General features: G+C 40.3%; 1 protein-coding gene across 4 annotated transcripts in view; it reads right to left on the reverse strand.

Annotated features, from left to right (window-relative positions):
• Positions 1-3,362: 3,362 nt before the first annotated feature.
• Positions 3,363-23,701, reverse strand: part of TAPT1 (transmembrane anterior posterior transformation 1) — an 89,044-nt gene continuing 68,705 nt past the window's right edge. For all 4 annotated transcript variants that reach the window (XM_019479919.2, XM_014607673.3, XM_014607678.3 and 1 more), the window contains 7 exons: positions 23,492-23,572; positions 21,865-21,974; positions 18,237-18,296; positions 16,836-16,904; positions 13,916-13,992; positions 11,976-12,136; positions 3,363-5,508 (listed from right to left, as the gene is read on the reverse strand). In XM_019479919.2, coding sequence (XP_019335464.1) covers positions 5,279-5,508; positions 11,976-12,136; positions 13,916-13,992; positions 16,836-16,904; positions 18,237-18,296; positions 21,865-21,974; positions 23,492-23,572 — 788 coding nt within the window. In that variant the 3' untranslated portion in view covers positions 3,363-5,278. The remainder of the gene's footprint in view (positions 5,509-11,975; positions 12,137-13,915; positions 13,993-16,835; positions 16,905-18,236; positions 18,297-21,864; positions 21,975-23,491; positions 23,573-23,701) is intronic.

Below are 23,701 nucleotides of genomic sequence, written 5' to 3' on the forward strand. Positions count from 1 at the left end.
AGACCTGAAGAATACTTTTCAATAAACTATTTACATGTGGAGATCAAGGGAGTTAAGAAGCCAATACTGAACTTGTGCTTGTATGAACAAACAGACGGCTATAATAAAATGCTTGTCTTATTTTGGTAATTACATTTGAGTTCCCAGGAGCTTTGAGAACTTTTGACTCTAACCAGCTTTTTGACAATCTTCTCCATATTACTGGGGAATATGAAATACAATGACTGGCAAATTGAAATAGATTTTATAAGGACACAGACAACATGCTGTAGAGTGGCAGGGGACAGGTTCAGTATATAAAGCACCTGCTGCAGGTTTACTTGAAATGTAGCACAATTCTGAAAAAATATGTATTTTTCAGAATTGTGTTACATTCCCTCTAGCTGAGGGAAGGTACCAGACCAATATCCAAATGAAAAGCCTTGCCCCCACACTCCAGACCTATATCCTGAGCCACTCAGGGACAGAATCTATCAAAAGCTTTACTGCACAAGGGAAGAACGTGCCCAGTAGGTCTAACAGTACTGTACAAAGAACACGCCACATGGCAAAATGGAGAAATCATTGTTAATATAAATGACTGATTGGTTGACTCTTCAGCAGTATAAGTCTGTACAGCCCTGTGGTACAAAACTCTATTCAAAATCCTGGTCATCTCCCCTGAACACCAGGGGTCTTGCTACAGCACAGAAAATAAATGCTAGTTAGCCAAAAATACGTAGTGAGGATTTCTTACATCTCCCTCCCCAGCTGTTGTCTGATCTAGTGAAACAGGCTGCCCACAATAAACTTTATGGTCTGTAACTGAGAGGTAGGACTCCTGTGCTCTTTTGTCATTCACTTTAATCATTACCTGTGCTAGTATATATATATATATATATAAAAAAAGCATGAGACCCATAGGTCAGAAAAATGCTCTTCTAGGAGCAAAATACCTGAAGCAAGAACAGCAGGAGGAAAGGAAGAGACATTGAAGAAAAAATAGAAGCTGCAGCTAAAATACAAAGTTACCAGGTTTCCAGTAAAAAAAGGAGCAAAGATAGAATTAAAAAATGAACGCTTGAGTAAAAGGGAGGGTGAGGCAGGTAACAGAGGAGGAACAGAGAAAAAAAATCCTAAAAGTAATACTTTGCAACAATAGCTAACCTTTTTTACTAGTTTTTAAAAAACACAAAGGAATGTAATGGGAGGGATGTCAGGAACAATCCACACCCATCTCCAGAATCATCTCCTTTTCTCTTCATCATGTAGTGTATAAACCCACCCTATTCAATACAGGCCAATTCACCTAAGCACAGATGTTAACTAAAGCCTCCTCAATACCAGGAATCATGCACTGAAACCTTAACTTGGTCTCATTTTTGCCTGTCTACACCATGGCGCCCAGGCTATACAGTCCCCAAGTCTAGTAATATTGAGTGGAGTGATTTGATGCGTTTGGAAAGGACAGCTTGATAAAGGGTTGTGTAGAAGGGTAGCTAAGGTCAACTGCAGCAGGGCAGTTAAAAGGGGTTGAAGGATCACAGAGGGATGTTCAAGTTGTAGAGCACTGCCTGTAGTACATAGCAGAATGAGGTGTACTTGTGGGTGGAGACGACAGTTAGGTCTAATTCCTACTTCCTGTTAGCTTATTTTGGTGGGGGAGGTTGAAAAACATACTGTATCTATAGCAACTGTAACTGCTTTGTAATGAAGCTTTAATGTATTAATTTCCTAGGTTGCTGGGGAATACTTGGGAGTGGGGATATACCAATGGGGGAGCAGATTTTTCAGCCATCATTCTGTTGTAGGATAAAATCTAACATAAAAGGGTATCTTTTGACAGGGATTTGACACATGGCTCCCATCTGATTTGCATGCGTACCACAGCTACTCAGCATACACCTCTTCAAAGGTTTGCATGGAGAGAGCATATCTGATAGAATCAGTCTGCAGCACAAAGACAGGCAGAGAGGAAAAGCAGCAACCAGTCCTCTTTCAAAGGTTTTCTAGTAAAAATAAATTTGAGAATTCAAACAGATAATTCAGACATCAGAACAACTACATGAAAAGTCATCAGCAATCATCCAGCCACTTGCACAGAACAAAAGACTATACCTTAGTGGCTCCCATGCTGTGGGCTGAATTGTACCACATCCCTCACCATCTTTTCAATTAGAAGTACGATGATATGGGTAGATGTGGATGGTTGACTGTGAGAATTGTTTAGATCTGCCTGTTGTCTGTAAGTCCAAGAGGTTTGGTAACCATTGGTATACAGGTTTCCCTCACTTTATGCGGGTTCTGTATGTGCAAATTCACTCTTATGCGACAACCCTTTTTATACCAAAAATTCATTATATGCAAGGTAAATTCACACTTATGCCATCAGTGCGGTGGAAGTCCACAGTCAGCTGGTTTGTACAGTGCATTGTGGGAGTGACGCGCACCAAAATATCTCCTGGATAAATCTACACTCCTCACTAATTGTCTGTGACGTGTTTCTATAGTTGTCATCCCCATTTATGGTAACATTCACCATCACCCTGTGCTTGTGTGTACTGTCTGCTGTTGGCAAGTACCAAAATTGTCTTGTAAAAGTGGTAAAAATGGGTCTGGGGGTCAGTACAGTCAAGGTCTTGGAACATATCCCTATTTGTTACATTGTAAAGTGGGTTCACTTTATGAGAATTCAAGTTATGCACAGTTTTCCAGGAACACATGTATAACATAAAACAAGGGAAACCTGTACTTGACTTTAGGCATACCTATCTATATACAGACACACACACACACACAGAATAAAGAAGCTAGAGTAAGTTAAACAGTTTGACATTATCACAGGTTGGTAGGTTTATTAAACTGGCATATATCTGCAATCTGTCATTCTATATGAATTTTTTAAAATTCTATTATTGCATAAAAGATTTTTTTCAATTAAGAGTTGGGGAAAATGGTATTTTTGTTTACTTTTTGCACTTGACACTTTGTATATGTGGTTAGATCCATTTGTTTGTGTGGGTCTGTCACGTATTAGGGGAGAAAAAACATTGCGTATGGCAAAACACAAGAATAAAACCACGACAATTAATACGATTTCAGGACACATGAAGCAAAAACCTATTTTTTCTAAGCCAAGTAAATCTCAAGTGATTGTCTCTAAACAGCTACAGTAATCAGGCTTCAGCATTTCCTCTAGCTTTTCTTCTATAGGTGAAAGTTTGTTGCCATTAAAAGCAATGTCATCAACACAAGATATTAAAATCAGTTGTACTGTGGGTTGCTTGTCGTTTGCTTGAAAATGTTAGTCCTTCAGAATAAACTAGAACAGGTAGATGTCACATTACCCAAAGCCAGCAACATTAACAAAGAAATCCAGTCTATTCTTTTCCTTTTTTAAACAAAGATTACAAAATTGAATTTTATTGAGTTTCACACAAGATGCACTTATAAAATTGGTACAGACTGTCATTTAACAGAAGAAAAGAAAATAAATTCCAAGCTTCCTTTAGCAACTGCTAAATAACTGAAAAAATTGTTACACCAAATTCACAGATAATCTGAATTTAAGTTTAATGTTTAAATTGCTCAATGAATATAAAATACATCCAAAATAAAAGAATTTTAGTTTATTCCCCCATACAATCCTCCCCTTATAGTCTCCAGTGCTTTTGGCCATTATTCCGGGTGCTGTTGGTGGGAGCAAAAGATGGAGAGTGTAGCAACCAGCTCCTTTGAAAGCAGAGAAAGTTGCCCTGTATGATAAACCCACCTTGCACTGCAACTTCTGCTCAGCCTCATAACATTCCTGTACATTCATCTCCACACTGTCATAGTAATACAGGTTTTAGGAAGTAGCACATATTCTGAACTTCCACGTCCTTTTCATAAACCAGCCCTTAAACTCTGGCTTTTCCACTCTGTGACAATTCTAAATTAGACCACTTCTGTCATTTGCCCAGTACTGAAATATCTGCAGTTTCCAAAAAACAAAATAAATCCCAGTCGCTATAATTTAACTGGAATTTACTTAAATCTTTGAAAGATTTGTGAGGAGATGTTAATGTTGCATTTTAATAATGTATGCATGTTTCATTACAAGATAAAGATTGTCTTGGGATGCTGTTCTCTAGCTTAGTTGTTGAGCCGAAACGTAATTCTTTCTTAATTTAAGGATAAAATGTGTTCTAGATTTTATCCCCCAACCCTGCCCCCACACCAGAAATTAAGATGCATTTAAGTACTTCATAACAAAAGCTATTCAAATCTATTTAATTTTGCTTAAAATTCCTCAGTTAGAATGGGCATGTCTGATTTTCCATACAACTATATCTATTGGCATTTTTCCAGCCAAGTTAATATATAGATGACATTTTTACCAAACAGTTTAAACCAAAAGGCAGTGTAGATCTTCTGTACTAATTCCAGATAGCTCCAGTGCAACAGCAGCAGAAGTTGCTGCAAAATTAACACTGCCTTTCCTTCATATAATGACATGCCACTTTGAAACATTTCTTAAGTGCAACAAAAACCCTCAGCTTATATAAAAGCCTTTGTATAACGTTTATAAAACATATGGAGTTTGCTTTGCAGAACACACCATAATTGAACAGAAAAATGATAATGCTGTTTGCTCAGTTATGCAGAACCTTCACTCTTTTTTTATATTTGTGATCCATTTTCCTCACTGGTTTAGTATTTATATAAAATGCTATGCAGTAGAGGTCTCTTAATTTAAAGATAGTATTTTATTCTGATTAGTTCAGATACATCTTCAAAGATTTTTCCGGTGACAAGAATAATTATCTTGACTTACTGTTTAATCTGCCAGTGCTGCTTTATGCATTGGCTTTTACGTATACTGTTTGCAGCTGTTTATGAAAATAACATGACTGGAAAGATAAGCTTCCTGTTAGAGCTGTCATACATTTCTTGGTGTATCCTTATACTGGAGAGACCTTCAAGAAAAGTGATACGTTCTGGAAGCACAATGTCACAACGCAAATGGGATTTTGATTTTTTTCAGTCTATATCCAGGAAAGGGATACTGTAACTGTCAAATTGACAAGAGGCTCTCATGATCCATCACATTTTCCACAGAGCCAAGTTAAATATTTGTTACTTGATCTGACCCAGCTACCAAGCCAGGTTACGTGCAGAAAGAAATTACTATCTGTTTGCCATTAATAATTTAAGTTTTTTAATAAATATTTAAGTGCCTTTTTTGGCAACTGTCCATAGTCTGGTAGCATCTGCAGCCCCAGTCACTCAGTATCCTTAGAACATCTATCCATAAAATCTAGTCAATTCTGTTTCCACAAATGGTAAACCTGTCTATCTCCAACAAATCTTTCTTTGAAGATCTATGTTTCAATTCTGAACTGTCTTGGCTTATATCTTTTTCTTCTCCATCAGGAGTTGTCAGGAATTGATCAGAATTGCTTGTCACAAGTAAAGATGCAGTATTTTCTTTCTGATGTACAGGCTGATTGGTAACTGATGTAGATAAACTTTCGTCTGTAGAAATTCCTGTTGGAACAACAACAACAAAATCAGCATTTAAAAATACATTAGTTAATGGTATAGGCAGGTCAACACACTCGAAACAGATACATCTTTCATCAAAGATGCATTGAGGGCTGATGAAGTTAGGCATTGAGACTATGCGAAGTAGCAGAAAAGCAAATTAATCATTTTTGGAAACCAGGTAATTTTACATGGTCAACCTATTTCATTTTGTTACCACTGATACAGATTCTTAAGCCTCTCCTAGATGTTACATTTCTTAAATGTGTTCACTGTGCAATAAACAAAAAAATGCAGAAGTCCTTATGGGTGGTTTGCATCATTCTTTAATTTCAGCGTGGCAATTTCAGCAATTGGATACCTGGGAGTTCTCTGATCCCCAGCTTCCTACATCCTGATGAAGTAGGCAGCTGCACAACTGAAACTAGACAAATTTATCCAAGATCCCTAAAACTGCACCTCATGTCATGCACATCAGTCATGGCAGGACACCCAACTTTTGGGATCCAGAATAAAATGTGTCAGGTCCCAATCAGGTGACTAAATTAACATCTGCTTGGGCTCTTAACTGTCATTAGGGCCCATGGCTATTTGGATGCCCTCTATCCAGCAAGACATCCATATTACTAATGCAAGAAATAATTTGCACATTAATTTAACAGAAGCTCAGGTAGGGCAAAGTGCATCAGCAAAGTGATCTACTTTTAAAAGTATATCATATCAAGGTACCATAAGAGACTATAAAAAGCACTTGCTTTTTACAGTCAATCACTGCAAGTGGTACTGGAAACCATATGCTCATTTGTTTGGTTTTGCTGATTTGTATAGTACTTTGTCACTCCACCAACTGCATGGTAAAGTCTGTTTCTAGTAAACATTAGCATCAGATCTAATTTCTATAGAAAAATCTAGATGCATGGATGCATTTAAATCCTAGATATCTGTACTGACAGCTGGATGGCTGAGCTTTATCCAGTAGAGAAAACAACATGGTAAATAGGAACAAATACATTGAGTTGTATAACATTTGCTCTCAAAATAACTCCATGAAAGCCCCTGATTTGCTAGGATTTCTAACTATTGAATAGTGGCTTTATTAACGCAATTCTTAACACATGCCATTTTGATACCTATATTGTATTTATTAAAATATATTTTTGAAAACAGCTGAAAACAGGAAGTTGGCAAAGAAAATGCCAAGCTTTTTTGGCTTTTAGAAACAAGATAATTGATGTATTTTGGGGGAATTTTTGGAAAACATCTGGCATAGATTGAAAGGATGCATCAAACCCAGCCAAGAGAACATTATCCGACAGAAGCAATAAACATCAAACTAGGAGTTTGCAGCTGAAATGTTGCAAGCAATGTATAAATTACTAGTACCAGAGGCATTATAAAACATTTCTCCATCATATTGCCTCTTCTGGTCATTTGTAATATGCTGTCTACTGCTTTTAGTCCAAATATCTGAAGTAATTTATTAAATTCCTATATAAAACATAGTGTACACACATAAAGGAAAAATAGATGCATAAAGATATTTTTCTAAAAGGTTTCAAATGTGAAGGTCAGTATCTTCCTTCAAATTGTTTCTCTGTGGAAATTGTTTTGGTTTACCGATTTTTACCAGTGCAGTTAGTGACATGATTTAGGGATAGCTGACAGACTACTTAAGGCATCTACATACCATATTTACTCAAATACAAGATAAGCACCTCCCCCCCACCCCCCGCAACTGGCATGGGGAAAAAACTCTTCATCTTGCAATTACATTCAAGGAAATTTCAATAAATACAAATGTCTATCATTAAACTGCTTCCAAAAGCAGCGTGTGCTCAGCACTGAAAATTAACTGTAAAGTTAATTAAATGCAGGCAGCACTGAGCATGACTATAAAACACACATGGCCCACGTTATGCAAACACGCTGACTGGAACCTACTATAATGATAGGCTAGTGCAACCCATCTGAATAAGATGTATGGTAGCACCCATTAAGTGCAGTCATGCTCTTGGCTAACTCTTTTTCAAGTCATGGCAAGCCACAATATTGCATACCCAGAATTCCTGTCGGCCCCTCTCCCAGGCTGGTTCATATTAGTGTGGCCCTGCCCTCCACAAACTGAAGCCAGACAAGGTTGCCCTGCACCCCATCTTCGCATACATTTTTGGAGCATCCCAGGACTTTTGACAAGAACACTGGTTTCAAATCATGAGTGGGGACTAATTACATGGATCCTGAGCATTGAGCAATGCTGAGCTGTGGGGTCACTGAAAAGGACAGGGCGACACTAACCAAATTGGCGAGAGAGAGGCTTGACAGAGGGATGTTGGGTGAACAGTACGCAATGTCACGGGTCATCATGGCTTAAAATGCTGTTGACTCTAATGAGTCCCAGCCCAATGAACTATATAGTAAATCATGAGCCTTTTGCCTTTGGACCAATACCATATACAATTTATACTACATATAAGTAGGGGTCAAAGTGCTGTTCAAAAGTGTTTATGGAGTACCCATGCTAAAAGTTACAGCAGTTTGAATAAAAAGGTAACAGGCATCAAATTCTGGATGAAGTGTATGGGTATTATATGCAAATTGCTATAGCCATGTTTAATTTCAGGGTTATCGTTTCATAGTAGCTAGGGTCAGGAGGGACCTGAACAGATCATCTAGCCTGACCCCCTGCCACAGGCAGGAATGAATGCTGGGTTCACAAGACCCTAGACAGGTCATCCAACCTCCTCTTGACTTTGCCCAAGGTAGGGGCGAGGACCACTTCCCTGGGAAGTTGGTTCCAGATTTTGGCCACCCTAACTGTAAAATATTGCTTTCTGATCTCCAACCTAAACCTATTCTCCATCAGCTTATTACCACTGTTCCTCATCACCCCAGGTGGTGCTGGGGAGAAAAGGGCTTTGCCTATTTGCTGTTGATCCCTCTTGATGAGCTTGTTGGCAGCCACCAGGTCCCCCCTCAGCCTCCTCTTGCTGAGGCTGAACAGGTTCAGGTCCCTCAGTCTCTCCTCGTAGGGCCTGTCCTGCTGTCCTCTCACCAAGCAGGTGGCCCTCCTCTGAACCCTCTCCAGGCGGCCACATCCTTTTTGAAGTGTGGCGCCCAGTACTAGACGTAGTACTTCAACTGCGGCCTGACCAAAGTCGCATAGAGGGGGAGTATCACTTCTCTGGACCGGCTTGAGATGCACCTTTGGATGCATGACAAGGTATGGCTGGCCTTGCTGGCTGCAGTCTGGCATTGACGGCTCATGATCATCTTGGAGTCATTAATGACTTCAAGATCCCTTTCCGCCTCTGTGCTTTCAAGAAGGGAACTCCCAAGCCTGTCTGTATGCTGTGGGTTCCTTCTTCCAAGGTGCAGCACCCTGCATTTGTCTACGTTGAATCCCATCCTATTCTCATCTGCCCACTTTTGTAGTCTAAGTCTAGTTGCAGCCTCTCTCTCCTTTCAAGTGTGTCCACCTCGCCCTACATCTTAGTGTCATCAGCAAATTTGGACAGCGTGCTTTCCACCCCTTTGTCCAAGTCACTGATGAAGATGTTAAACAGTACGGGCCCGAGGACCGAGCCCTGGGGTACCCCACTGCTCACATTTCGCCAGGTTGAGTACAACCTGTCCACATCTCTGGGTGCGCCCCATCAGCCAATTTTTTACCCATCCAACTGTGTAGGCATCAATGCCACAGTTGCTCAATTTATTGATGAGGATGGGGTGAGAGACTGTCAAAGGCCTTCTTAAAGTCTAGAAAGACTACGTCCACAGCGACACCATCATCCAAGGATTTAGTTACTTGGTCATAAAAGGCAATCGGCTTGGTCAGGCAGGACCTGCCTTTGGTGAAGCCATGCTGATTGTCCCTGAGCATGATCTCCCCTGTAGGCCCCCCCCACAGATGTGCTCCTTGATGATTCTCTCCAAGATCTTCCTGAGCACCGAGGTGAGACTTACAGGCCTATAATTACTTGGGTCCTCCTTCTCCCCTTCTTGAAAATTGGGACCACATTAGCCAGTTTCCAATCCCCCGGCACCTGGCCAGATGACCACGAATGCTCATACAGCTGGGCCAAAGGCTCCGCGATGACCCCTGCCAGCTCCCTCAACACCCTTGGGTGGAAGGCATGTGGACCTGCAGATCTAAAAATGTCTAGCCCTTCCAGAAGATCCCTAACTACATCTGCACTGACTGAAGGCTTGATAGAGCTATCCCCAAGATTGTCCCTACCTCTGGTAGGTGGGATATCCCGGTCCCTGTTCAGGAAAACAGAGGCAAAGAAACTGTTAAAAATATCAGTTTTCTTATCTGGCATGGCCACCAGAATACCATTTGTGTCTTGCAGGGGCCCTACACTGCCTGGTGCCTTCTTCTTGCTCCCAATGTACTTGAAAAAGGACTTTTTATTGCCCTTAATCCTGGATGCTAGCCTGAGTTCCATCTCTACCTTGGCCTTCCTAATAGCCCTCCTACACTCCCGGGCCGAGGACACACACTTCCATGTGCTCAGGGAGAGCAAGGTCTGACAGTAAGGGGAGGGAGAAAGGGCTGCCGGGGAAAAGGTTGGGGGGGAGGGGGGAGTGGAAAGCAAAGGGCTACCTGATTCCCCAGATTTATTTTCCTTGCTGTATCACAGACACAAATTCAAGGCAAACCTTTAATAATTAGATTCTATACCTCAAAAATTATAACAGAATTTTAAGTTTCCCATATACAGAATCTAATTATTGTGGGGGGGAGGGGGGGAGGCAGGAGGGAGGGTTGTCTTGTAATTTGGGCTGTTTTCTATTCAAGTAAATATGTATGTTCCTATGAGAAAAGTGAAGAAAAAAATAGGATACCCTTATACAATAATTTAGCCTCATTTCCATCAGCCTAATTTCTTGACACTAATTTTGCTGACTATTGTTAACTGCACAGCATCTGTTGTGAAAAGAGTTATAAACATGCATAGGGATTAATCAATACTGCAGAACCTAGTAGTAATAATGGAGAGAGACGAGAGTGGAGGGAGACTGGAAAAAAAAATCTTACATATGATCTTGCTTTATACTGAAGAAATTGTTTATAAAAGTCATTGTATTTATAAAATGAAGTCATGCGTGTTACAAAAAATAAAGCTTCTCTTTCACCTTTGAGTATGTGACAGAAGTTGGGGATATTTTGAGAGAAATTTGCAGGCCTATAAAGATCTTTGCTTCTTATGAAATTGTGTCATTTGAGGCAAAAGCCCTTTGCTGACTGACCTGCTAAGCCTGCTAGTGCTTCAGCTAAAAATAGTTTTCAGGATTTATTTACCCTAGTAAAGCTACTGGTAAGCTTTAAGGCCAATTTTAAGAAAGAATTATCACGTCCTACATCCAAGTGTAGAATTACAATGTTCTATAATTAAAAAGCTAGCACAGTTATCATGCTAACACTTCCTTGTATGATTTTGGCAAAAGACATCCAGGAGAACTGTATATAGAAAACAACTATGTTATGGATTTGAACCGTTTTAAAATAAATGTGGGCACAGAGTTTCAGCCCAACGTGATTTGACACAGCTGAGATACAGGGTTTTATAATTGAAATGCTGACAGATTCTTAACTCTAGTATTGCTGGCGAGACACTGTGACGACTAATAAGCACCTTAAATTTCATGCTGTTCAAGACTTTGGCAAGCCGCAGAGTAACACAATAAAACCTCACTGTTAAATTCTCAGGGGCTCTCACTGAATTCTTTACAGAAAAGATAAACAATCCAACTCTGTTGATTAGAACAGTGCAGGTTTGTTTCTCCACCTCCCAAGTGTCAATGGGGATATAAAATATAACACCATTGCAATTATTTATTAATGAAACAGTATAGTTCTTTTTATAACTCCTGATATTAATGTGCTATGAAACAGACTACAAACTAAGAAAGCTAAAAACAGGGAGAGCAACAATTTTAATTCCTGTTAGAGCTCAGATATCTCTAACTCCCAACACTCATGCCAATTTCAAGTAACTGTACTTGTTGCATGCCTTATTTTACCTGTAAAAACGTAGAATATTTCCTTATAAAATTTCAATAAGGTCAGTGCAAAGCCAAATGTGAAACAACATTTTACTTCTCTAAATGATTGCACAGCCACAGACAGTGCAGTGAGTGTTCCCATTTTTATGTTCCTACCTCCTCTCTATGCCAGGATAAAAAACTTATTGTGGTGGAGAATATTTATGCTTAAAAGGATAAAGCACTGAGCAACAGAAAATAAATTCCAAAACCGCGATCCCATTTGTTAGATGGCTGCTTTGAGGCCTAAGGTGTGAATCAAAGCATAGTTACTGTGTCATATAGGTATGCAATAAACATATTGACAAACAGCTGAGAAGGGAACAGATAATTAAATATTCAAAATTTAATCTGGAAACAAATGTCCTTTTCACTGATAAGCAAGGGGGGCGGGGGGGGGGGGGGAGAGGAAGAACACTCACCTTGAGTAGATTTAAATTTGCCTTGGGGTTTACTGAGTGGTTTGCCTGGGGTGCTAGCTGGGGGTGGGTTGAACAATTTCTCTTCCATTTTTGCCTCCTTTACATATTGACATGATTTTCCCAGTAACACAATGCTATTAAGCACTTTGAGCGATATTAATCTGGAAAATTAAAAGGGAACACCTTACACATTTTGCATTACTGAATGCTCATATTACAATAGTTTGGGATGCAGCTGCTGTTCTCTTCAAGAACTGTTATTTGTTAGTTACCCCTTTCAACTGTAAGATTACACGTAGCTTCCTTTTCTTACAATTGTCAGACAAAAAACGCACACTAAGCTGGTTGCAGTGCTCCTAGAAATCATTTGGACCTAGATAAGAATATTTTAGTTAGTTACATTTGTTTAGGTATTTAACATTGTTTGCTTAATAAAAATAGCATCAGCCTAAATTTAATATATTAAGTATTTAAACACATAATAGGAAATGCATATTGAAACTAACAGTAAATCCATAAAATACATTTTACATGACACCTTCAATTTTTGCTCAACTAGGGGTGATCTTGGCAACTTTCCAGTAACTCAAAGAGCTCACTCAGATAATGGTAGCCTCCAGTTTTCACAAGTGATGGTCCATGGACTCTACAAGTCCTGCATCTAGTAATTCACCTCCAACATGTTGGGAGTAGTGTGGTCCAGCAGAGATCGAAGACCTGGGTTTCCTTTCCTACATCTGTCATTGATTTGTTGACAGCTTTAGTAAATGACAACTCTAGTTTCATCTTGTCTTGTAACACGGAATTAAGCTTACCCACCTTTGTAAAGGGCTTTGAAACGTAAGCATTAAGTATTGCTACTTGCAACAGAATATTACATATTCATTTCTGTAACATTTTCAGACCAAAACCTCCAGGATGAACACAGCTGAAGACTACAAAGTAGGAACACAATGGTATAAGGAAGTCTGATTTTCTCTAGATAAAACCTAAGCAATTGTCTACGTTCATTTTAACCTACAGGACAAGCCAAGTGAACTTTTAAAACAGATTCTAAAATCCATTCATTTTTCAGCCCTAAATCAGGCTGACTTTGATTTTTACAAAGCCAATTCCAACCAGTCTGAATGTGGGTCCTGCATTTCATATAAAGGAACTGTAAGTACATTTTATTTCACTCTCTAAAACACCCTGGTAGAGGCTAGATGGAACCTTTTGCCACTGTTGAACAATAAGATTCCTGTAATAGTAAACAGGTAGGGAAGAATGCGGGGACAGTTAGTGAGGCCCTGAAAATCTATTTCTTTAGGAAATCTTAAAACACGAAGATAGTCTAAACACAGAAACCTTACTGCGGAAAAAACGTTTTCAGCAACTCAACTATATCACAATGCCTCAATATACTTAAAGGATGTCAAAGTAACAAGTAAGTCACAATAAGTTAAACCACATGTAAATACAAAATAATAAATATTCTGTAATTTTTATAAAAGAGTATTCTTTTCACCCCCGTATGAAGGAAATTCAAGAATGATACTCTGCATGCTCACTCCCTTTGTTTGAAAGCATCAGTCACCCTCTATACCCACTTACTCAACCTTCCCAGTCACAGCAAGTTATTGCTAACTGAACAGAAAGGCTCTGTAGGAGATGCAAATGTTCACCTGAAGACTGCTGAGTGCTGGACACTAAGACTGCAAGACTTACCGTTATACTATTATTTTTTCATACCTGAGCCAAATTCAAAGTCTGAATGGAGGTAAGCACACATTTTACTGCATACCACAGCCACCTAGGATGGCATTACAATACATTTTACATAAACTGCACCCATGTTAAGCATCACCAAAGAGCACCTGCCTTCCTTTTGGTCACTTTTTTTTTTAACCTTAAAGCATCAAACAAGCAAATGCTTTTCAGTAATTGCTTCTCATACTTACCCACAATAGAAGAGCACAACGCAGGCATAAGCCAAGACACCCTGGACTTTTATTGAGCTTGTTACGACTCTGATGAGCTATTTTGAAAATAAACATTAAACAGTTAAAGCACATTTCATACAAGTTAATAATTAGTAGGGAAAAAAAACTATGTGTTTTTCATATCTGGGCAGGTTTGTGACAAAAATGGGAAGGTTTCTACTGAAAACACTGCTCTGTATTCCTCTTGGTATTGCTAAGTATTCAAAATTTTGTGTTTGAATACACTAGCATCTGTTCATGTACGACTTTGCAGTGCAGTTGTGTTTCTGCCAGCATGACAATCTGTTAATATATTAACAACTGGTATCAAGTTCAGTGTTATGACTTCACTGAAGAATCATAAGAGAAACAATGGCTGGAAGTGGATGCCAGTTGTTGGCACACATGTCTGAGGGAAAAATGAGTTACATAAAAGACAATGAGAAAACAGAAGTGTAATGTTTCATTTTGAAAAGAAAGCTAGAATATTGAATTGTTTGGTGGACTCAGTTGTATAAACTGTGAAATTTCTCTGTGCAGAATCTGTACAAAAGGAAATCATATGTTTGCTTTCAATTTGTAGCAGCTAATGTCACAATTCAGAAAAGCATTTAAGGTGGTGTTTAAGACTCTCCAAACTCAGGACAGCATTTAAGAACTTGCTGAAGTTTAGAAATATATGCAAGTTCTAGCTGGAATGCAGATGTTTTTCCATTTCAAGGACAAAGCAAATAACTGTTGTGAGCATAGTAACTTCTGCTCCTAAATAAACTCTATTAGACGTAAGTCAATATTTTGTTCCAGCTAGTGGGGCAACATTGTAACAAATATCCCACTATTTCACATAACTATTATGAAAATCTGCCGGCAGAATTGGTGCTTCTTCCCAATGTCATTGGCTAGGGACAGAATTTACACTTAAACCAGTACAAATGATCAGAAACTGGTTTAAACCTATAACAGAAGTTCAGTGCACTTAAACTGCTTTCAAAATGGCCAAAACTGTTTTAAGATAAACCTGGTTGGATGAAGTACCAGACTGAACTGATTTAGGTCAAAGCAGTTTACGGAGCTTCTGTCCTAGACCCCCTCCAAGTATGGCCCAGGCTTCCCACTCGAGGCTAAGGCAGGGGGCGGGGGAAACCTGGCCCACACGGGACTCTAGTTGGAGGCTGCATGGCTGGGGGGGGGGGGAGAGGAGAAGAACAGCCCTTCCCAGGCTTTTTCCCCACCTCCCCGCTCAGGTAGGGGGAATGGCCAGGCCAGGATGAGGCGGGGGTGTTAAACCCCCTCCCTGGCCCACACCAGACTGCAACTGGAGTATGCCTGGCTGTGGGAAGGCAACCCCACCCAGGATTTTTCCCTGCCACCCTCTGCTTGAGTGGCATGGCCAGGCCCTGGCCTTGGGCCAGTAAGCTGAGGTGGAGAGGGGTTTAAACCCCCTCCCTGGTCCATATGGGACACCCAGCCGGGGTCTTCTGGGGGGAAGCCGAGGGAGGGAGAAGTGAAGCCCCTTCCAGGCTCTCCCCCTGCTCAAGTGGAGAGGTGGAAAAGGAGGGTTTCAATCCCCTCCCTAGCCTGCACAAGAAGTGCTGCCAGGAGGGGGGACAGCAGTCCCTCCCAGGCTCCCCCCACTCAAGGGAAGGCTGTGAGGGGCTGCTTCCCCCTCCTGGCAGACCCCTGCTAAGGTCCTGCGCATGTCAGGCAGGGGGCTGAACCCTGCCCCCTGCTCTCTGCCTCAGCTGCCAGCCCCAAATTGGGGCCTGGCCACATCCCTCATTGTCTGTTCTAGTGGGGTGCAGGGGGGAGGGCTAGGAGGGGCTGCTCAACCCCTCCTAACCCCCGCCCCCTCCCAGGCAGACCCTGGCTGGGGTCCTGTGTGGGACAGGGAGGGGGTTTACATCCCCGTCCTCCCCTCAGCGTGCTGGCCATGGCCAGGGCCTGGCCACAGCCCCCACTCATGGGGGGAGAAGGAGGGGTTGCCTCCCCCTGGCCAGAAAGACTGGCTGGGCTCTGGTGAGGGCTAGGGAGGTGGGTTCAGGCTTTTTGACCATCTATATTTAGTCATCATGACTAAGTCTTGTCTACATATGGAAATTCACCATGATAGATGCTGCAGAAACAGCTATGCTGCAAATTATTGCAGAATAGTTCTGACAAGCAGTTACATAATCAATCATAAAGTGATTGATTCTGTAACAGCATGTCCTCCTGGGATCCAGGAAGCAATTTGGGAATGGCTTATTTTGCAATAGTTATGTTGGTCAATTTTCGCATATGGACAAGTCCGAAGTTACTAAATGCACCACTGCATTGAAGACAAGGGAAACTGTAGATTTTTTAAAAAAGCTTTCCTACCAAGATTTTTAAAAAGTTCATTACTAATAACCATTTGGTAGCTAGTTGCTTTTACTGTTCTGACTGAACAAACAGGATGCTTGCCAAAAGCAATAAAAAAAAGGTTGAATTAACATGGTGGTGGTCTATTCCACTAAAATGGTCCAAACACTAATAGATCTATACATTAGTGCTATGGAATTTATCCCTTTGTGTTGGGATGGTAAACATTAACATTTGCATTAACTCTTTTTTTTTTTATCAGGTAGTTAATTCAGACTTGTAACTAAATCTTACAAATTACAAAGAGGTGCTCATTTAGCACACGTATCACAATAAGCTACTTCGTCCCACAAACACAGGCATATTAAAAATAAAAGTTCTTCTGTACAAGGGTCCTAGTCAAATCCATTATTAACCTAGTGCCCACCTTTTCCCCCAAGTATTCGTAAGTGTGGAAAAAAGCCCCAAAGAAGTAAAATTAAGGATATTTTGGATGAAGGAGTGGAAAAAATTCTGGGACTGAGGAACCTTATGAAGCAGGGGTGTCAAAGATACTTACTAAAACAGCCAATGGGAGAGGAATAAACCCCATTCTCCTGGAAACAGAATCACTATAATCTGTGTATGCCTGGGACAGAGGGAGGGAAGAGGAAAAAAAATATAGTCTTAGTTCTTTTCCCTGGTATATGAACCATCAATCAATGCAACGGAACAAGTTTACCTTACTTTACATATACTAGGAACGTATTAATCACTTAACAAATATTACAATAATAAATTACACAGCTAGCTTGATTTGGTAAACAAGTGTTGTCAGAGAAATCTGCAGGGACCCAAAAATACAGATCCCCATTTGTGCATGAATACTATTAACACTAATATGACTAGCAAAATTAGCCAGAGAGTTCTAAATCAAGAGCAATTGGGTCTTTGTATCTGAACAGGCCAAGGCACTTCATCTGTGCTCAACAGATGTCTCTCCCTAAATGGACTGACAGTAATCAAGTTAGTTTTGATTCCCCAAATATCACATACAAAAATTCAGAAAAGAATAAAGATGTGATTATCCAAAGCACCACAGAGGCAATGTAAAGTAATTGTAAATGCTTCTATTATTAGGGTCTAGATAACCCTTTTCATTATTAACCATTTAAAGCCTATATATTCCTGCTTGCAATCCCTCATAAAATAGGGCTATTATGAATAAGAATTCTCATATACTGTTGACACATCTTTCATGCTGAAGAAGGGTAATAGCAGATAATCTCCATTTTTCTCAAACTGCCATCACTCAAAGAAATAAAAGTTTAAAGATAATCCAATTCATTCCTTAGAGTACAAATATTGAGATTCCATTAGTAATTCCAGTAACTTAACACTCTGCTCTATGAGAAGGTTTGCTTATGATCTTTTGTTCACAATCTTAGGTAAAGGAAGATTCCAAGTTCTTGGAATACACTGCTTTTACACATGTATATTGTAGGAGAAACAAGCAGGGCACACGACTGTAAAAGTAATTAATGACATGACAGTATAAATTACCAACAAGCACTGTACAAGTACTTGATCTACCATGGGTAAAACTGAAAGGAAAGAAAGCTAGCTCAAAATTATTTTACGAGAATCTGGAAAAATCTAGTTTAGCCAGCTTACTTTCAGCATACCACAGACAAGACTGAAATTAGGGTAACTGTTATAATGCTTTCTGTTATAACAACTTTCTCCATGTATGTAACACAATTTACTCTTAAAGAACATAGGCAATTGACTGCAAATTACCTGAAGGACTGAATGACCTGAAGAAACATGACCACATTTTCCTTTTCATCTCATGACACACTATTTTGCAAATACAGTTTCAACACCACAGGAATAAAACCAATTTTAGAACATCTGTTGGCTTTAATATTTCCTATACTGTTAGTTAACACAAGGAAACAGCCTTCACTTTCTCACTTACATTTTTCTGTCGACTGCTAACAAGGTCAAAAGCAAGGCTTGCCCTGTACTCGCTGTAGACCTGGAAAAAATCCAGCACATTGAATATGCGATTAATGTGTTTTGAAAACGTACAGAAGCGACACAATTTTAACAATACAGTGTTTCTATAAAAAAAAGAGTTTTACAAGGCTTGTGCACCAGCTGATGGATTCAGCCCTATTTTGTAGCATACACTGCTGTATAACAAGGAATAGATATTGGACAAATCGGGACAACTAAGGTAACCAGTTTTCTAAAGATACGCAAGAATGCATTGATACAAATTAGGGGTGCAATGATAAAGATCTTTTTGGGCAATAACAATGACTGACTGGTATCCGCCGGCATGGCTAGTTAATAATCTCACAGCCAATATGCAGCCTGGCAGCTTGGAGATCAGCATTAGGCTGATAAGTTGGGGGGGGGGGGGGCAGGGAAGGGAAGGGAAGGGTAGTGATGGGGAGGAACAGATCGAGGCCCCCACAGTGAGGAAGAGAGTGGAGCTGGGGCAGGGGCAGTTGGTGTCCAGCCAGGGCGAGGCAGGGCATGGGACAAGAGCCATGAGTGGCTTGCCCGGAGGGTGTGGGGGGGAGGGTAGGTTGGGAAGGGGGAATGGCTCCCCGATGCTGCATGCACCGACAGGGAAGGCATGAGGGGTGTATTTCCCTCAGATTTCATAGTGCTTAGGGTCAGAAGGGACCTAAACAGATTATCAGGTCCAACCCCCCCAGCCCGGGCAGGAACGAGTGCCAGGGTCATAACACCCTAGCCAATATCTGTCCAGCCTTCTCTTAAAGACCCCCAATTTTTGCATGGGGCAAGAACAAGTGGCCCATTGCAAGCTCAGTGGCTGTGCTCGCCTCTTCCCAGCAGCGGGGGGAAAGGGGGAGGTGGGGCACCTGGGTTGGGGCTGCTCTTAGGGTAGGCGGCAGTGCTGGGAGGGGGGGCTACAGAGAATTCTGGGGTGGCCACAGCCCACCCTGTAGCCCCCCACTCCCCATGCCTCCTGCCCCAAGTACAGCCCCAGCCTAGCCCCCACACTGGGAAGAGGCTGGCACAGCCCCTGGCCCCAAGCGGGCAGCTCATCTCTGCCCCGCACACAAATCTGGGGCAGACATGTCCCCGTCTCCCCCAGGGGTGCACACAGCAGTGGGGTGCCACCCCCCCCTCTCTTCACACCCCCTGAATGAGCTGTCTGTGGCTCCATCCCATGCCCCGCCCTGGCTGGGCAGTGCTTGCCCCTAACCCAGTCCCCCTCTCATCATGGGGGCCTCCATCTTCCCTGCCCCATGCCCCTCCCCCTCCACAGACTTACTGGCTGCATGCTGCTCTCCAAGCTGCCTGGCTAGATTCCTGGTTGTGTGCATGCTGTGGCTGCGTGCGTGCACATGACACTTATTGGTGATATTATTGGCTATACCAGCTAAAAAAAGCCAAATGCCAATAATGTCAATTTTCCTTTTAATCAGTGCTGATCCAATATAGACTGATATATCAGTGCACCTCTAAAACTAATGATATCTTCTTTTGTATGTTTTTCCAGAATTGCACATGTCTGAGATTGTTGGTGACAAGGTATTTAGCAGAATTTATCAGATTTGTTGGAATCTGACAGGGGTTGCAACATGAATGCTTCTACTATGGCCAATATGGCAGTTATATACAAATTTATATGACAGTATTGAAATGCAAACCTATATAATTCAGTGTTTGGATTTCAGTTTCACCAAAAGGGTATTAACATCCAGTTTAAGCAAACTGGCCTCCTAAACTTCACTAGGATTCTGTTCGCTGTAAAACTGCAAGATGCAACATCTGCAATTTTATCCTCCTCACTTCTCTCCTCCATTATCCTGGCACAATTCCAAATAGGCAGATTAATTCCACTTAACACCTTCAAAGTCGATCTGATATTGTATTCTTCATGTATATTTTTTAAAGTTGTTATAATGCACTGTTTTATCGTGCTTAATGATTATGTCTTTTACTTGTGGAGTACTGATTTTGCTTATGTAAACTCTTGAGTTTTGGGGTCTTTCATGAATGACATTACATGTCGCGCACAACAAAATGTCTTGCATTCAAAAGCTTGTCTACCTTTATTCCAACTACAGTTGGTCCAATAAAAGATATCACCCTAAGAAATCTTTGCCTTTAGTAAATCTAGCCATAGCACAATGAAGATTAAAAGTATCATCTTTATGGTACATAATGTTTATTCGAACCACAAACCTGGATCAAGACTACCAGAACAAAAGTATGAACCTGCTGTACATGGAAGGCAAATTATTTTAAAAATTTATTTAGTAACTAGAATTAGAAGTTATATCAAATCATAACACTCAAAAGGAACAAATAACCAAACCCCTGGTTTTATATTAAGCAAATAAAGAAAGTTGTAACAGGCAAATGGGAGAAAAAGTTTAAGAAAGCTACTTAAAACATATTTTGTTATGAATGGGGAATGGTATCTATTTTAAGGATAATGAGATTGAAAACTGCAGGTCTGACTTCAACTTGCACCCCAGGTGGTCAGCCCCTCCAAAAAGTCAGGCTCAATAGCTCTACATCTTTAGAAGGCTACATAATAATAGTAAAGGAATTCCTTAAACAAAATCTCACAGGGAACCGTCCACCTCCCCCAACTGATTTGGCACACTGAAGCATGTTGTATTTCTGGCTATTTTCATTTCACTATTCCATTTTTCTATACACTTTACACAAAACTAGGGCATGCATAAAATGCCTCTGGCATAAGGGAGCTTATTAAGTGTATCTATTAAAGTTGTTTCTAGACCATACAATCTAGTTATTTTATGGAGATACTGAAAATGATAGCACTTTCAAAGTTTTGACCTCATTTCCTGAAAAGGGGATTTTAGTAGCTACAAAGAAATGCTAATCCATCTCTTCTCAGATTTATAAAGTGTATTTGAATACACAATTTATTTTTAAAAGACAAATAAAGAAAACATCTGTGCCACGTTAATATACAATAAACAATTCCTTCCAGTGCCTTAAAGGACTACATACTTTATATGCCCCAGGAAATTACAGGAATGGGAAACTAACAGCCAACCTACTTAATATTCAGTGCTGCAGGGACGGAAAGAATAACTAAAATAGCCTGACTCCAGATTCCATCTTTAAAACTGTATTCAATACAAAGATCTAATAGACTTGAAAAGAAATAGATTTTTCTGAAATTTTCATTGCATCTCATACCTACTTTGTTTAGGAAGAGGACATACTGCCTTACTAATATATAAAACAAATATTTACTTTCCATTATCCTGAAGTAGAAACTTTCTCAATAAATGATCTACTACTGTGAACTGTGACTGTTACACAAGAGTCTCAACTCTAATTTATGGATCTAGAACTATTAATTTAGAAGCAGAAGTATTTCTGGCACATTGAATTCATTCTCAGAAGTGTATTAACAGGAAAATAATTACAAATTTACAAAATGACACTCATTTTTAAATAGCAAAAGGATTACAACACTTCCTGCATTAAATCAATCTTATTTAACATTTTGTAACACTTTTTAGGAGAGTAAACTACCACAACTTAAAAATTATTCAGCAATCCAAATGTATACCTACATCTGCTGTGATGTCATTAAATTTTGTTATAAAGGCATGTTTCACAATATCTACTGCAATTTCTGATCCAATCACCATGCAAACATCTGGCAACAACACCCAAAGGTGATCTGAAGGGCAGAAAAATACTGAAGTCAGTTATACTGTAGAAGTAGATATCAGATAAACAAAAACAACCATATAGTAATTCTGCTCAGTGCAGCAGCTTCAACAAAGTATAGGTCAATCAGCTATCATGTACTAAATATACTTCTTCCCACTGAAAACAAGGCCATGGAATCTAGCCTGATATCGCTACATGCATTGCCAACCTGCTACATTAAAAGAAAAGCTAGTGTAAATTCAGTGAGAAATTTCTAAAGTAAGAAGTAAAAATTACACTACAGTCAGAAGAGACTTATTTGCACTCTTACAGTGGGTCACAGTGAATGATTTGGGGGTTCATTGCACTTGTTGGGTCTGGAGCAGAGGCCTGCAGGACAAGGAGTTGTCCCAGGACAAGCCCTGGTTTGTTTCTTGAGGCAAACAGTGGGACAGCAGGGAAAAACTTGGGGTCCTCCGCAGACATGTTTGTGACCCCTCCCCCCCCCCGCCAGTTGTAGAAATATCTATTTCCTAGCATGACCTCAATGTGATTTATCTAGTGCTATCTTTACAATTATTTGCCAACAGATTTGCCTGTGGGAGTACAATAGAACCTGGGTCATTCATATCGGGGCTGTCTGTAATCTTAGTTAACAGTACAATTATGTCAAAAAGTGCTGCTTCCCAGTTCAGCTGGAGCTCACCCGTTTCCATGTAGGTGCTAGGATAAATCCACAGCCATAAGCTGGAACACTTCAGTGGTCTCACAGAGCTGTTTGCTCCGACTCTATACACCCACAGTTAGCTTGTAACCCCTATTTTAGCAGAGGGCAAGGAACCTAAACCTAAAGCCATTATGGAATGTAAGCTATAACCTGTCAGTATACAGTATATACTGATAAATTCTACTGTATATCTGGATTTGATTTAAGCCTGCCTGCTACTTTGTGAGGGAAGAGCCTGATTGAACCTCATTAAGGCTCTTTATCTTCTTAGTCCTAGCATCTACTCAGCCTCTGCCTAGCTGTTTGCACCCCATCACCCTTATTCAGAGAGGCTTACTTCTAACGCTAGGAATAGACATTGCATTTGTCTCTTGACAAGTTGTACCTGTGTGTGTCCTGGAGCAGAAATGTTCCAGGATTGGCATGTACACACCTCTCTCGTCTAATAAGGGTTTAGTGAGGAGGAGCTGAATGCATTGGTGGTTTTCTGTCTGTTTCAATGATGCGATCCTGGGATAACTCCTCAGATGCATTTTGTGATGTCCCAGGATAAACCGTTAGCATCTCTTATCTTGTGAAACGTTTAGGATTTATCCCAAGACAAATGTGATGTCTGTTTGTAGACTAATAGAAGCCTTCAAAATGCAGGACCCAGTCAGTCGGGCAGCCTCAGGGCTACAAACAGCCAGCACTGACACCAACTGACCTATGTTAGCTGATTTTCTGACCGTCAAATGATGCTACTACATACAGCTTAGACTATACAAAGTTATACCATTTTTAAAATCTCTCACATTTTTTTCCACTGTCTTAATTACCTGGATTCCATGAGAACTGTTCCATGTTTCTTAGACACACTATTAGTAATAATACATAGTTGGTGAATCTTTCCTTTATATCTGGGGGGAGGGGAAAAATTAAAAGGTAAATTCCAAAGAAAAGGTTTATTTATTTATATTACAGTAGCATCATTATAGACATAAAGACAAAATCCTTCTCTTATTCAATCAGAGTCAAAGAAAACAGTA

The sequence above is a fragment of the Alligator mississippiensis genome, chromosome 2, assembly GCF_030867095.1.
Source record: "Alligator mississippiensis isolate rAllMis1 chromosome 2, rAllMis1, whole genome shotgun sequence".
NCBI lineage: Eukaryota > Metazoa > Chordata > Crocodylia > Alligatoridae > Alligator > Alligator mississippiensis.